The sequence below is a fragment of the Chiroxiphia lanceolata genome, chromosome 9 (genome assembly GCF_009829145.1).
Source record: "Chiroxiphia lanceolata isolate bChiLan1 chromosome 9, bChiLan1.pri, whole genome shotgun sequence".
Lineage (NCBI taxonomy): Eukaryota > Metazoa > Chordata > Aves > Passeriformes > Pipridae > Chiroxiphia > Chiroxiphia lanceolata.
This window is the reverse complement of record NC_045645.1, coordinates 13,137,380-13,150,390: the sequence shown is the minus strand read 5'-3', so window position 1 is coordinate 13,150,390 and position 13,011 is coordinate 13,137,380. Positions and strand designations below refer to the sequence as shown.

General features: G+C 49.4%; 1 protein-coding gene across 6 annotated transcripts in view; it reads right to left on the bottom strand.

The window, feature by feature from the left end:
* Positions 1 to 4,986: 4,986 nt before the first annotated feature.
* PDE4B (phosphodiesterase 4B) overlaps positions 4,987 to 13,011 on the bottom strand; it is a 198,522-nt gene continuing 190,497 nt past the window's right edge. For 5 of the 6 annotated variants that reach the window (XM_032697263.1, XM_032697264.1, XM_032697266.1 and 2 more), the window contains 5 exons: positions 12,451 to 12,550; positions 11,473 to 11,627; positions 11,251 to 11,373; positions 9,577 to 9,759; positions 5,068 to 6,991 (listed from right to left, as the gene is read on the bottom strand). In XM_032697263.1, coding sequence (XP_032553154.1) covers positions 6,626 to 6,991; positions 9,577 to 9,759; positions 11,251 to 11,373; positions 11,473 to 11,627; positions 12,451 to 12,550 — 927 coding nt within the window. In that variant the 3' untranslated portion in view covers positions 5,068 to 6,625. Of the gene's footprint in view, positions 6,992 to 9,576; positions 9,760 to 11,250; positions 11,374 to 11,472; positions 11,628 to 12,450; positions 12,551 to 13,011 lie in introns of all 6 variants that reach the window. The other variant, XM_032697262.1, reaches the window with a different exon arrangement.

Genomic DNA, 13,011 nt, shown 5'->3' with positions numbered 1-13,011 from the left:
TGGGAAGACACTTCGTGGAGAGCTGATTTTCAAGGCAGATGGAAATCAAACCTTTGCTGTAGCTGCAATGTGTGACCTCAAGCCTTGTGACTCCTCACATGTGATGTGGTGGCAACACTACATTTGGTCAAGCACCTTAGATGCCCTTCATGTGTTTGGTCCGCCACCCTGCCCCACATTGCCAGGGAAAACCATTTATCCCTCCTATGTAAATAAAAGGATTTTCTGCAAGTCCCAGATGGTAAAATTCCATAAAAAATGCGTGGGAGCTGGAGGTGGTGTTGGATGTAATGGGGAACAAAGGAGTTGGGCTGAGGCTGAGGGTGGGCCAGGCAGGGCAGGTGGGACCCCACCAGCTGCACATCATCCAGGTGAAGGTGAATCCATGATCTCCCAGGGAGCTGGAGGGAGCGATGCCTGAGTGCGTCGGAGTGGGGAGAGGGCGAGGGGCTGTGCGGGGAAGCATCTACTCAATGAGGCAGTGAAGGCAGAGGGATTCTCAAAGGTGAGCACCCCAACACAGTCCTGGAGCCACTGCCTCCAGCTGCGTAGGGTTCCAGTTGTGCAGGAATCCAGCCATGAATGGTTATAATATGCAAGAATCCAGCTCTGCACGGCTCCAGTTGTGCAGGCACCCACTTATGTGGAGATCCAGCTGTGCACAAGCACCATCTGTGCTCAGCACCCAGCTGTGCAGAAGTCCAGCTGTGCACCATTCCAGCTGTGCACAACCCTGGCTGTGTGGGACTGCAACTGGACACATCTCCAGCTCTTCGGGGCCCCGCCACAAACTGTTCCAGCTGTCTGGGGGCTCCAGTTGTGCATGGCGCCAGGTGAGCCGCACCCCGACTGTGTGCGTGTCCCTGCAGAGCATGTCCCTGCTCTGCGTGTCCTTGCAGGGCATGTCCCTACGGCAGACACTCCCATTCCCGCCATGCATATCCCGGCGGTGGAGTTTCCCGGTGCTCTGCGCTGTGCAGCGGTCGGGAGCTCAGCAGATGGAGCTGTGCAGCTGTGCATGGACAGGATGGGGCCGTACAGATGTGCACGGGCAGGACGGGGCTGTACAGATGTGCGGGCAGTACATACACAGCTGGTCCTGCTGTTCCCCATGTGTCGTCCCTGCCCCAGCACCCCTGCAGCCCCCAAAACAGTGCCAAACCACAGCTGCACCAGCGGTCGGGAGCAAGGAGAGCGTTTGGCCCCTCTTGCATGACTGTGCCACCAAGAAAAGTTCTGCCCAGTTCCCAGCATGTGAATCCCAGTGCTCCCAGCAGTAAATCACAGCATGGGCAACCCCATAAAACCAAGGAGTGTCCCAGGAGACCCCACTCTGGACTGATATGGAGGCTGCAGAGCCCATCCTGCCCCCGCAAGAGGGGGGTCATCCCACAGTCCCTTGTGAGCCAGAGCTCTGTGATCCCAAATGTCCCCAGCACTGCAGTGAGAGAATCGATGACAGCATCAGACAGGGATGACAGAAATACCCCCCCCCGAGCAAAAACCATGCAGCAAGAGCAGGGCTTAGGGTGCCTCTGGGGAAGGGAGCACCTGAGGACAGGAAGCCCTTGGGGACAGGGAGACCCTGGGGACAGGGAGCCCTTGGGAATGGGGAGACCTTGGGATTGGGCTCCTTGTGTCACCCTAAAAGGGATATTTGGGAGAGGTAAAACACCTAAACACATCTCGAACCATATCAGCTGAACCACAACCTGCCCTGTCCTTCGTGGCCAGCCCCGGATCCCACTACTCTCCCCGTACCAGTCCCAGCTCCCAGCTTCACACGAAGGTGCCGGTGCTGGGAGAACTTGGCTCCGTTCCAGCGCCTCAGACCCGATAAAATCTGCTCTTTGTGCACCAGCCTCCAGCTCCTTCCTGTTTTTGACTGCAAAACTGTCAGTGCTTTGCATTTTCATTTCTCTTTTTTCATCTGTAGGACCTTTAGGTGAACTCTGCACCAGTGGTACCCAAATATCCTCCGTGAGCAAACCACTTCCGGCACTTTGCAAATCCTTATGGTTGGATTTATAACCTGGGAAATGCTCTGTCCTGCTGGCTGGCACACAGAGGGACATTGGTCTGTGGACCACGGGCAGAGAATCATAGAATCACTGAATTGTTTAGGTAGGAAAAGCCCTCTGAGCCCATCAAATCCAATCGTTCCCCCCCAGCACTGCCAAGGCCATCACTACCCCATGTCCCGAAGTGCCGCATCCACACGGCTTTTAAAGCTATCCAGGGATGGGGGACTCCATGACTGCTCTGGACGGTCCTTTTCATGGAGAAATTTTCCCTATTATCCAAACTAAACCTCCCCGGTGCAACTTGAGGCCATTTCCTCTTGTCTTGTCACTTGTCCTTTGTTCCAGCTCTGTCTTACATCACTGGGCAGGTGGGAACACCCACACTCATCCCTAATTCCTATGGACTGGGGGGAAAAAGCCCATGGAAATCCAGCCCCACCTCCAGTAGTGCAGCCTGTGCTCCATGGGAAACAGCAACAAGGCTGGTTTATTATTTTATTTCTCTGCATCATGGTTTCCATGAACAACTCTGACCTCCAGGTCAGAAGTTTCCTGGCAGCGGTGGGGGCTCTGCGGGACCCTTGTCCCCGCGCCCTGGGCAGCTGGAAAGGGCCAGCTCTGCTCCCAGTGCTCATCCCCAGGATTGACGCCTGTGGGTGGTGGAAATCCCCCTGAAATCCCAGCTCCATGGCCTCAGCAGGAAACTATGTCCTTGGGGACAAGGACAGCTGCCACTCGGGGGCTGTGGGGAACATCCATCATTGACACTGGCAGCATGGAGGGGACAGGGTATGCATCTGTGTTCCGGGAGGCTGGAGGTCCTGAGCCCCTCCACACCATCTACCCCGCGCACCTCAGCCCCTCCAGGACCTGCTGGGGGACTGCTGGAAGTGACTGGGGGGACCACCAGGGAGGGGGAGCAGGATCCATCAGCCCTGTCTATCCAGGCCACTCTGGAGCAAGGAGGGAGCAGAGCATTGCTGCCTCCACACCGACGTGCTTCCCATGCTGAGCAAAACCATGCAAACCCCACAGGAGCTCTGGATGTGAGGATGGGGAAGCAGAGCCAAGGCATCATCATCATCCCCCCAGGAACTGAGGAAACTGAGCCAGCAAACCACCTCCTACCTGAACTGGGATTTCCCACCCCAAAAATGGAAGGGAAACAGAAGGAATCTGGGTTGGTTTTGCAGCATAAAGGCCACTGGAGCATTTTTCTGCTGCTGCTGGGAAGGAGCAGGGAAAGGCGTCTGCTCACAGCACCAGAACTGCGCTGCTGCGTTCCCCTGTTCACGAGGAAGCTACTGCCTGGCAGAACTAGGTCATGGAAAAAGGACAGGAATAAAGTAAGGGGAGGCTGGAGGGGAGGGGGTGTGGGCAGAGGGGAGTGGGCCAGGGCAGAACCCCCGTGCTGGCCCTGCAGCCATGGACACCACCGGCCACATCATCTCCCCTAACACACCTCTGGATGCGGGGCGGGTGCTTCACCTGCAGCCCCAGCTCTGCTGTCTATCCTGCTTAGGCACCTTCCCCATCCAGAACTGCCAATGTTTTTCCAGCCCAATAACCCGTTTCCCATCTCTGCACATTGCTGGGAGCTGTGGGCACAGTGCTGGCCGCAGCAGGACACAGCCAGCACAGCAAAGGAACGTGGAAAGGATGTGAAGAGGGGAATGGTTTTAAACTAAAAGAGGAGAGATTTGAATTAGAGATTAGGAGGAAATTCTTCCCTGTGAGAGTGGGGAGGCCCTGGCACAGGTTGCCCAGAGAAGCTGTGGGTGCCTCATCCCTGGAAGTGTCCAAGGTCAGGCTGGACAGGGCTTGGAGCAACCTGGGATAGTGGGAGGTGTCCCTGCCCATGGCAGGAGGTGAAACTGATGAGTTTTGAGGTCCCTTCCAACCCAAACCATTCTGGGATTCCATGAATTCATTGAGAGAGAAAGTACTATTAACCTCCTGGCATGGTGCTGGGAGAATCCCCCGAGAGGTGCTGGCATCGGCTGCCAAGCCCAGGGTGAGCTGAGGCTGAAGCCCCTTCCGCTGGGATAGGAGGGATTTGCAGGAAGGTGGGTTGGCAGTTGCTGCTGCCATGGAGTGCTGGGTGGGAAAACAGATGTGGGATGAGGGATCCACACTTGCTTTCACGCGGCTTCACTTTGGAGCCAGTGAATCCAGGACAAGCTTGTGGAGGCTCACACAGTGCCACAGTGGGAGCACCGCTGGCATTGCCACAGCAAGGGCAGCACAGAGTCCCCGTGTCCCCTCAAGCGCCTGTCAGCAGGATGTTTTTTACTGGAAAGTTGGTTGTTTTGGGTCAGGCCGGGACATGAAAGTGGCCTGGGGGCCGTCCCGGTGCGCAGCCATGGCTTCCTGTCTGCGCGCGACTTCCTGTCGCCGCCACACCGGCCCCGCCAGGAAGGCCACGGGCTCCAGCCCACCATGGAGGGTGGCCGTGCCCTCCGGACACAGGAACCCTCCTCTTCCCGTGCGTAAGGCAAGGGCTCCTCCGTGTCCACTGGGTTTGGGCTGTGGGAGGTTCTGGGTTTTGGCCATGTGAGGGTTCTAGCTTTGGCTGTGGGAGGATCCTGTGTTTGAGCCACAGGATGGTTCTGGGTTTTGGCTGTAGGAGGGTTCTGGGTTTTGGGCATAGGACAGTTCTGGGTTTCAGCTGTGGGAAGTTCTGGTTTTAGCTATGGGACAGTTTTGGGTTTGCCTGTGGGAAGGTCCTGAGTTTTGGCTGTAGGAGGTTCTGGGTTTCAGCTGTGGGAGGTCCTGGGTTTTGGCTATGGGATGATTTTGGGTTTTGGCCAAGAAAAGGTTCTGGGTTTCAGACACAGGCATGTTCTGGATTTGGGGCATGGGCATGTTCTGGGCTTGGAGGGTTCCATTTTGCTGTCCCCCAAGTGGTGGTGACACAGCTCGCGCTGACTCGTTGACAAAAGCATCATGAAGAGCCACAGGAAGGGTCATGCTTTCATTTATTCACTTCATATAAAAATCTCTTAAGAATGCATCTGAACACAATATATAATACTATAACATACATTGTGTGAAACTTTTGGAAACAATAAAATAACCACCTGGAACAATGCAGTGTTCAACAGACAAACAAACCCATTGATCATGCACAACTGTGCTATTGTCATTAACTAGTTAGTCACAAGTTGGACCAAAAAGCTTGAAACATATTTTACAAACTGAGATTGACACCGCTCACGATGCCGGACAAGCTTTGTCAGAGGAAGTTTCACAGCACAATTATTACATCAGTTCACATTTTTGTCATAGAAATTCACATTGGGTTGTTCAGAAATTGGAACGTGACATTTAAAAGCCAGCCCGTTCTCGGGGGGTTTCTTTGTTCGCTTCCCCGTCTCTCTGTTCACTCCCAACTGCCCTGGGGTCTGGTGCCACCCCTCCCACGGGCGGCTGCCACCCGAATGCCCTTCCTGGGTTGCGTCTGTCTCTCCAGCTATGTTCAGGTTCTTGTACTTTATGCAATACAAAAGGTTACAAGAAAAAAAGGCAACTCTTATTCCGAGTTTTCTACACCGTTAACATCGCCGCCGACAGGCAATGCTAATTCATATAAATTAATAACTTACAAAACATTACAGTATATACATTACGTAATAAATACACTGTTATAAACAGTAATGGAGGTGTTAGAGCTCGAGGCAGTGCAGGAGGAGGATGGTGGGCCTAAACCTAGGAAACGTGGACGAGAGGCGAAACACAAATATCCGAGCGTGCAAATTCCAAGGAGCTGCCGAGGGGGAACATGTGTCACACACTGCCTTACTCATGTTTGTACTGCACTGTGCCATGGAAACAACCTGTCCTCTGTCCTGCTCACCACAAAACCAAACCCTGTGAGGAAAAAATACTGTTGTTCCAAGCAAGAGAACAGAGACGGTGCATGATGGTATGAAGTGACTTAAAACAGGTCACAAGGGGTATTAAGAAGACGATTAAAGGTGCAGTAATGCAAACCAGAGGGTTTCCCCTTCTGTTTAGTCTGTCAAAGTGATTAACTGCAATAAAGTGACAGGTATTGCCCATGAAAAAAAGGAAGACTGCTTCTTGTAACAGGAAGAATCAAAAAAGTATCCGTCAATTCTGAAACACTTTGTGTTGCTTTTGAATACTAAACTCTGTGTATTTAATTAAGAGACTCTTGAAAAGACATGAAAGTGTTTACAAAGAAGGCACACAGGTCTGCAGACAGGTGGTTGGGTGGACAGGTTTTATATGGAGAGTTATTAATCAGTAGTTTCTATCAGTCTAACTGGTATAAATTCCAAAACTAACAGTATAAAATCTCTCAGTTGTGTGTCATTGACGCCTCAGTCCCGACCCAAGCCAGCTCCAGGACAACATGATGCTCTTGGCTGACAAGGCTCAAACCACAACGTAAATCACCTGGTAATTTCCTGAGCAATCATTCACTACACGATCTTTAACCCTGACTCCAATCTCAAGTAGCTGGGAGGGTCTTTAAGCCACTGTGGGACAGAGGCCTCAGACCCCGCTGCAGGCTGTCCGTGAGACTGCTTGCATGCTCCTTAAGTGTTAAAATCCACTCACATGGGTCCAGGACATTATGTGTCGACAGGAGATGTGTCTTCTGTCACAATCTCTATGTTTGCTTCCCTCTGGGGCTCCTCCTCCCCCGGCTCGGCCACGCAGAGTGTCTGTGTATTGCTGAAGTAGCCGATGCTCTCGCCGTCCTTCTCTGGCCCATCCGAGTCCTCCTCCTCCAGTGTCAGTTCAAACTGGAACTTCTCCATGAGGCCCTGGCAGTCCTGGCCCCGCTCCTCCAGGGGAGGGGATGGGCTCTGAGGTATCATGCTCTGGTACCAGTTCCTGTTGTCCTCCAGCGTGTCCAGGATGTCCTGGGCATCAGGCTGCACCAGGTCAGCCCATGTCTCCCAGAGTGGATGGACGATGTAGTCAATGAATCCCACCTGGGAACACAGGAACACTCACACTTAGGGGAAGGGAATGACTAGGAGAAGGTGGGTGTCTAAAAAGTTCAATTTATGGCAATACCTGATTTTTACAAGCAAAATACCCACCCCAGAGCAAGTCTCCAAACCAGCACAGCATAATCACGGACAAAATCATCTGATACCCAGAACTCCACCTACAACCTTGGGTTAGGTTGCTGTCCAAAATCAAGCCTTAGATTGAAGTTTAACTAAAATCAGGAGCCAACAGGAAATTCAACAGATAGAACTGCCAATTCCATCCCTAGCAGCATGTGGGGTTTTAAACATCCCTGCTCCTCTCAGAATTCCCCAGTAACAAGGCTGGTGCATTTATGGCCACTGTGCCCTTACCCCAGGGTACACACTTGGCTGAGAGCTGGGAATACACCAGTGCTCCCAAGGCAAGCAGCCATCCTAAGACCGAATGTCCCTGCCTTATGGACTGCAGTTCAAGCTTTAGGTGTATTTTACTACAGTGTGTAGTTTGTGCCTATTCTGAACTGTTTAGTGCTCCTGCAGCTTCAAACATTTCAGTTTTTCTCCTCCACTCTGCCAAAGCAGCTACTGTGTTTCTCTGAGGAGCTGGCCCAGCTAGAGACTCTCTTTCCTTTCATTTTGTTTTGGAAAGAACCCAGAAAGCAGGTCAGCTCATCCCAAGAATCCTCCTCCTGCATGAAGAGGACAGGCCACTGCTGTCCGACCCCCCTGGAGTGACGTGTCGGCGATGGAAAGAGTGAGGGCTGTGGCTGAGTCCGTCAGTCCTTCCGCCGGCGTAAGCTCTGAGCTAAATCATCCTTCAATTGTCTGACTAAGAGAGGACGTACGTCCAGGATGGAGAAAACTGAATGGCCATAAAGAGGATTGAAATTCTTCCCTCTTGGCAGAATGTGTCACTTCTCCTCGCTCTGCTGGACAAGGTTTCTGTGCAGCAGGAAAATGGCTCTCCGAGGAGCCAGCCCCAACATGCAGATGTTTGCTTTGGAAATCACACATGGCTCCTTCAGACACAACAGGATGTCAATAGAACCATTAACATTCAATTGTAACATACAGTTGAGGCAGCTCAAACAAAAAGGTGATGAAAATTTCCTGCAGCACATGTTCCGGAGCACTTTTAAAGGGAAAAAAAAAAAGGATTCTCTATGGTTAGCTCATGGCTTTGCTGCCACCCAAAATGCTCAAGGGCTCTACAGCAGCAATGGGTAAAGATCAGCACTCATTAATAGGGTCATTGTTTCTTTATAAACATCCCAGATCATGGAAAAACTGGAATAACATGGCATAACCACACGGCTCAGCATTGATCCTAAAATATTTTGATGTAAAGAGGTGACATCTCAAGCTTTGCAATACTTGCATACTCTTTTCCAATCAACTCCTTCTTTCCCTCCAGCATGGACATGCCACCTCCCTTTCTCCTTTGGGATTCCTATGAGGGCCATTTTGTGCAATTCCTGTCCCTTTTGCATAGCAAAAATGCCATTTTGAAGCCTCTGTCAAGTGCATATGTGAAACAAATAATGAATTGGAGCTCACATGTGGAGCACATGGGCATTTTCTGGCTGAGCCTGGCTGAAGGATTCATTTCTTGTTAGGTTAACAAATAAGACAGATTTTTCCAACAAAATCACCATGCGGGTGAGTGAATAATTTTGAAACCACTTGGCTTAGCCTGAGAGGACATTTGGAAATAATTATCATCAATTTTGTTACTTATTCAAGCTGAAAAACCTCAATGATGACTTGCTCTAGTCATTCAAAAACAACAACCAAGACACCATTATATAAAAGTTGGAATATGTTTAGGCAAACATAAATTACTGGTTTCATTACAGACTATCTGGGTGAAATTTTATGGCCTGTACTACAAAGGTCAGAACAAAATCTGAGCTTGAAACCATTTAATTTATGAATCAGAACAAGGGATGAGCCAGTTCATCTCAAAAAATGGGGTAAATCCAGCTCCTTTTAAGGTTTGTATTGACATAAATGACTATTTCTGTGCCTTCATCCTGCACACAGCAGTTCCAGCAGTCCTCTAACTTCACCAGATGGATCATGCACTACAAAACTGTCCTGAATATTGTCCAGTGTCCTGAAGTGGATCTCAGCCGGGAGAAGCTCCTAACCCTGCAGTTCAATGGGGCTGGTACTGCTATAAATGTCTAACCCAGGGTACAATGTCAGTACGTTTAGGAGGTGCTAATTAACAGAGGCTGTGAAAGCAGGAAAGACCGGGCAGGAGGATGTGGAGAGTAGAATTGCACTTTTCAAGACTGGGGAACAAAAGGAAACCAACTCCTCCTGGAAACTGGGACACGAACAGGGCAAGATGAACACGCGTTTGGAAATGAGGAGACGCCGAGGGGCACAGAGAGGAGCCTGAGCAGCCTCATCAGTCTGTGTGAGCTCCAGGCACAGCTGGATGTCAGGGTCGATCAGAACCAACCCTCTGAACAGTTGGCTCATTGCCTAATTGTGCTGGAGAGAGCAGATGAATTTTGTCTCTGCTTTAAAACTACAAGCTCAGGCAGTAAGAACTGCAGCTTAGGGCCAATCACCTGTGATTTCTCCACCGAAGCGGTGTGTTTGTCACACATCGGGCTGATTTCCATTCCTCTTTCTCTCTCCTTGTCTCCCTGCTGGAAGAACTCCTCCATGATCCTGTCTGTCCACTGCCGGTACAGCTCCAGAGACTTTGTGGGATTACTCAGGTCTGCACAATGTACCATATTTCGGAGAACCTGCAATTACATTAATCAGAAAACGCATAAAATCAAATGGAAAAAGGAGATGGTTTCAAGCTGTATCTGCTCACTTATTGCAGAACATTTGACCACAAGACTCCTTGATTATGAAACAGCCCATAAAAATATTAACATTGTTCCATCATACCATGTTAAAGATGTGGACCTGTTAGAGCAGGTCCAGAGGAGGCCACAGAGGTGCTCCAAGGGCTGGAGCCCCTCTGCTCTGGAGACAGGCTGGGAGAGCTGGGGGTGTTCACCTGGGGAAGAGAAGGCTCCAGGACACCTTAGAGCCCCTTCCAGTGCCCAAAGGGGCTCCAAGAGAGCTGGAGAGGGACTTGGGGCAAAGGCCTGGAGGGACAGGATAAGGGGGAATGGCTTCCCACTGCCAGAGGACAGGGTTAGATGGAACAGTGGGAAGGATTTCTTCCCTGTGAGGGTGGTGAGGCCCTGGCACAGGTTGCCCAGAGAAACTGTGGCTGCCTCATCCTGGGAAGTGTCTAAGGCCAGGTTGGACAGGGCTTGGAGCAACCTGGGATAGTGGAAGGTGTCCCTGCCCATGGCAGGGGTTGGACTAAATAAGCTTTAAAGTCACACCCAACCCAAACCAGACTGTGATTCTCTGATTGTATATATCCACAGATGAGCCCAGCTGCCACAGTCCCTTCAGAGGCAACACATGCTCTCTGGTGTTCAGACAACTCAAGACTTACAGGGGGTGCAGTTGTAACAATGTTAATGACATCACACAGGTTTGTTTTTGAATGCAGGTGCTTCCCACCATTCAAAATTCATTTCCATGCTCTCATGGAAGTAGGTTAAATGCTCCTACTATTAAGTGAGTAATATCCCTTCCAGACACACACAAGATGTGCCTGACTAACTGCCCAGAAGGACTGAGACAGCAGCAAAGTGACCTGTCTTAACATCATCAATCTTAAATAAAAACTGAAGGAGTTTTCCCATGAGCCTGTTCTTAAGAAGTTGGTCATCAAAGTGCAGAGCAGATCGGAATGTATCTTGTCCTGCTCACTATGTAACCCTGTTCCAGCACTGCTTTGTCATTTCTGTAAATCAAGAATTTATATAGGAGACAGACTGCACATCACTAATTTCAGCTCACTGGGAGTTGCTTCTAGGTATGGAGCCATAAATTAAAATTCTTGCAATGCTATAGCAGAAGAAACAAATGGGAGAAAGCAGCACAGAAATTTGAGGGCCCTCATAAACTCAGCCTTATGGACTAACCTCAGAAGGATGTGCATGTTTGAACTTAGATACTCTTAGTGTTACAAAAACCATACTCCTCTTCACCTAAAATATATGGGACCACCTTGCACCCATTCTTATTACAGAAGAAAATGACTGCTGAAAATTTAGGTCAGTAGCTTCTATGTATGTTCAATTTAACAGCCACAATAAAAACAGGAATGTGGTTTCTTCATCCTGAACAAAATACACAAAATCCAGGAAATTTGGCTGCCATACCTGTATTCTGTCTGTGTAGTTGTCCAGAAGGAGAACTCCTGAACTGGTCACCTTCTTAGTTTCCACCATAGTCTTCAGATCAGCTAACAGACTCATATGCTTGGACATATCAGTGGCCAACACCTTGACAGAGGTGGAAAAAACAGGATGTCAGCAGGGGCAGCCACACAAGTAAGCCAGTTTTTGGGTTAGGAAGAGGAGCAGAGTGCGCACAGCTCATACCATGTCAATCACCATCTTCCTGAGCGTCTGACGCTGCTTCTTGGTCAGGTTCTGGAAGATGTCACAGTGCTCCTCCTGAAGCAGTTTGAAACCCACAGCAAGGTGGTGGTTCTCCAGGACGGACTCGTCATTGTACATCAGGGCCAGCTCAGAATCTAGCAAAGGAACACAGATATGTGATTCCAGCATGTGAAATGGGTGACTTCAAACAGCAAACACTTGTCCTAGGCACTGCAATGTTTCATCTGTGTGCAGTAAATCAGGGAGGGTTTCCTTGCCCAGGGAGGTTGTGGATGTCCCACTCCTGGAAGTGTTCAAGGCCAGGTTGGACGGGGGTTGGAGCAACTTGGGGTAGTGGGAGGTGTCCCTGCCCATGGCAGGCAGTGAAAGGAAATAATTCCAGGATTCTGTGATTGTTTTTTGCTCCATGAGTGACAAGAGCCTGTGGTTTGATAATCCCAGAATTTATGTTTATAATACAAACAGCCTTTGCTCAGTCTTAGTGAACAAAATAATACTCAGTTGACTTAGTTACGGCTTCAGAGTCACTGACAACAGAATCCTGCAAACACTCTTTCCAAAACAGAACAATACCCATATTTTGGAATCAAGATACATGCTCAGCCTGTTGCAGAACACAATATGAGCCACAATATTTAGCTTTATGGTTGTCAATAGCAATAGCATTATTTCTCTTATAGTAATGGTAAAATTTGCACTCGGGACTGGAAGAATTATTACATGTTAGCGAGTAGTAATATTCACAAGGCTACTTTACAAATTGTACTACAATAGCTCCCTTTGTTAGGAATTTCATTTTAATTATTGCTTTATTTCCAAATGTCTCCCTCATTTACTGCACAATATTTTGAGAAGGCAATTCAGTCTGCAAGTCATCATTTATGTAATGGAAAAAGCATTTCCACAAGTTTCCAAATTTGTGGATGAAGTTATGATTGTATTCCAAACAAAACTCACTTGTATTAATAAGAAATTGATTGGAGACCCCAGGGTGATCCACATCATGAATTGCAGCTGCAAAAATTGCAGCAAGGATTTCCAAATCCGTGAAGACAGCCTATAAAGGAAAGAAGGAATTTGTCAGAGAGGTCCTTAAGTTTTATCCCTCAACAGTTTGGGAGGTTGATTTAGAGAAACAAATTGTGCTTTTTAAAATTAGTTTTCTGAGGACAAGCCACTGACTCATAAGATAGGTCTGCAAGCAGATTGTGCTCCTGAAGATGAAACAGCGATTTCAGGCAGGGCTGCTGCTGAGATTTCTTAATCACAGAACCATAGCATATACTGAGTTGGAAGGGACCCACAAGGATCATCCAGTCCAACCCTCAGCCCTGCACAGACCCATTCCCAAGAGTCACACCGTGTGCCCCAGAGTATCATCCAAACACTCCTTGAGCTCTGGCAGCCTTGGTGCTGTGACCACTGCCCTGGGGAGCCTGTTCAGTGCCCAACCACCCTCTGGGGGAAGAACCTTTTTCTAAGACCCAACCTAAACCTGCCCTGATACAACTTCAGGCC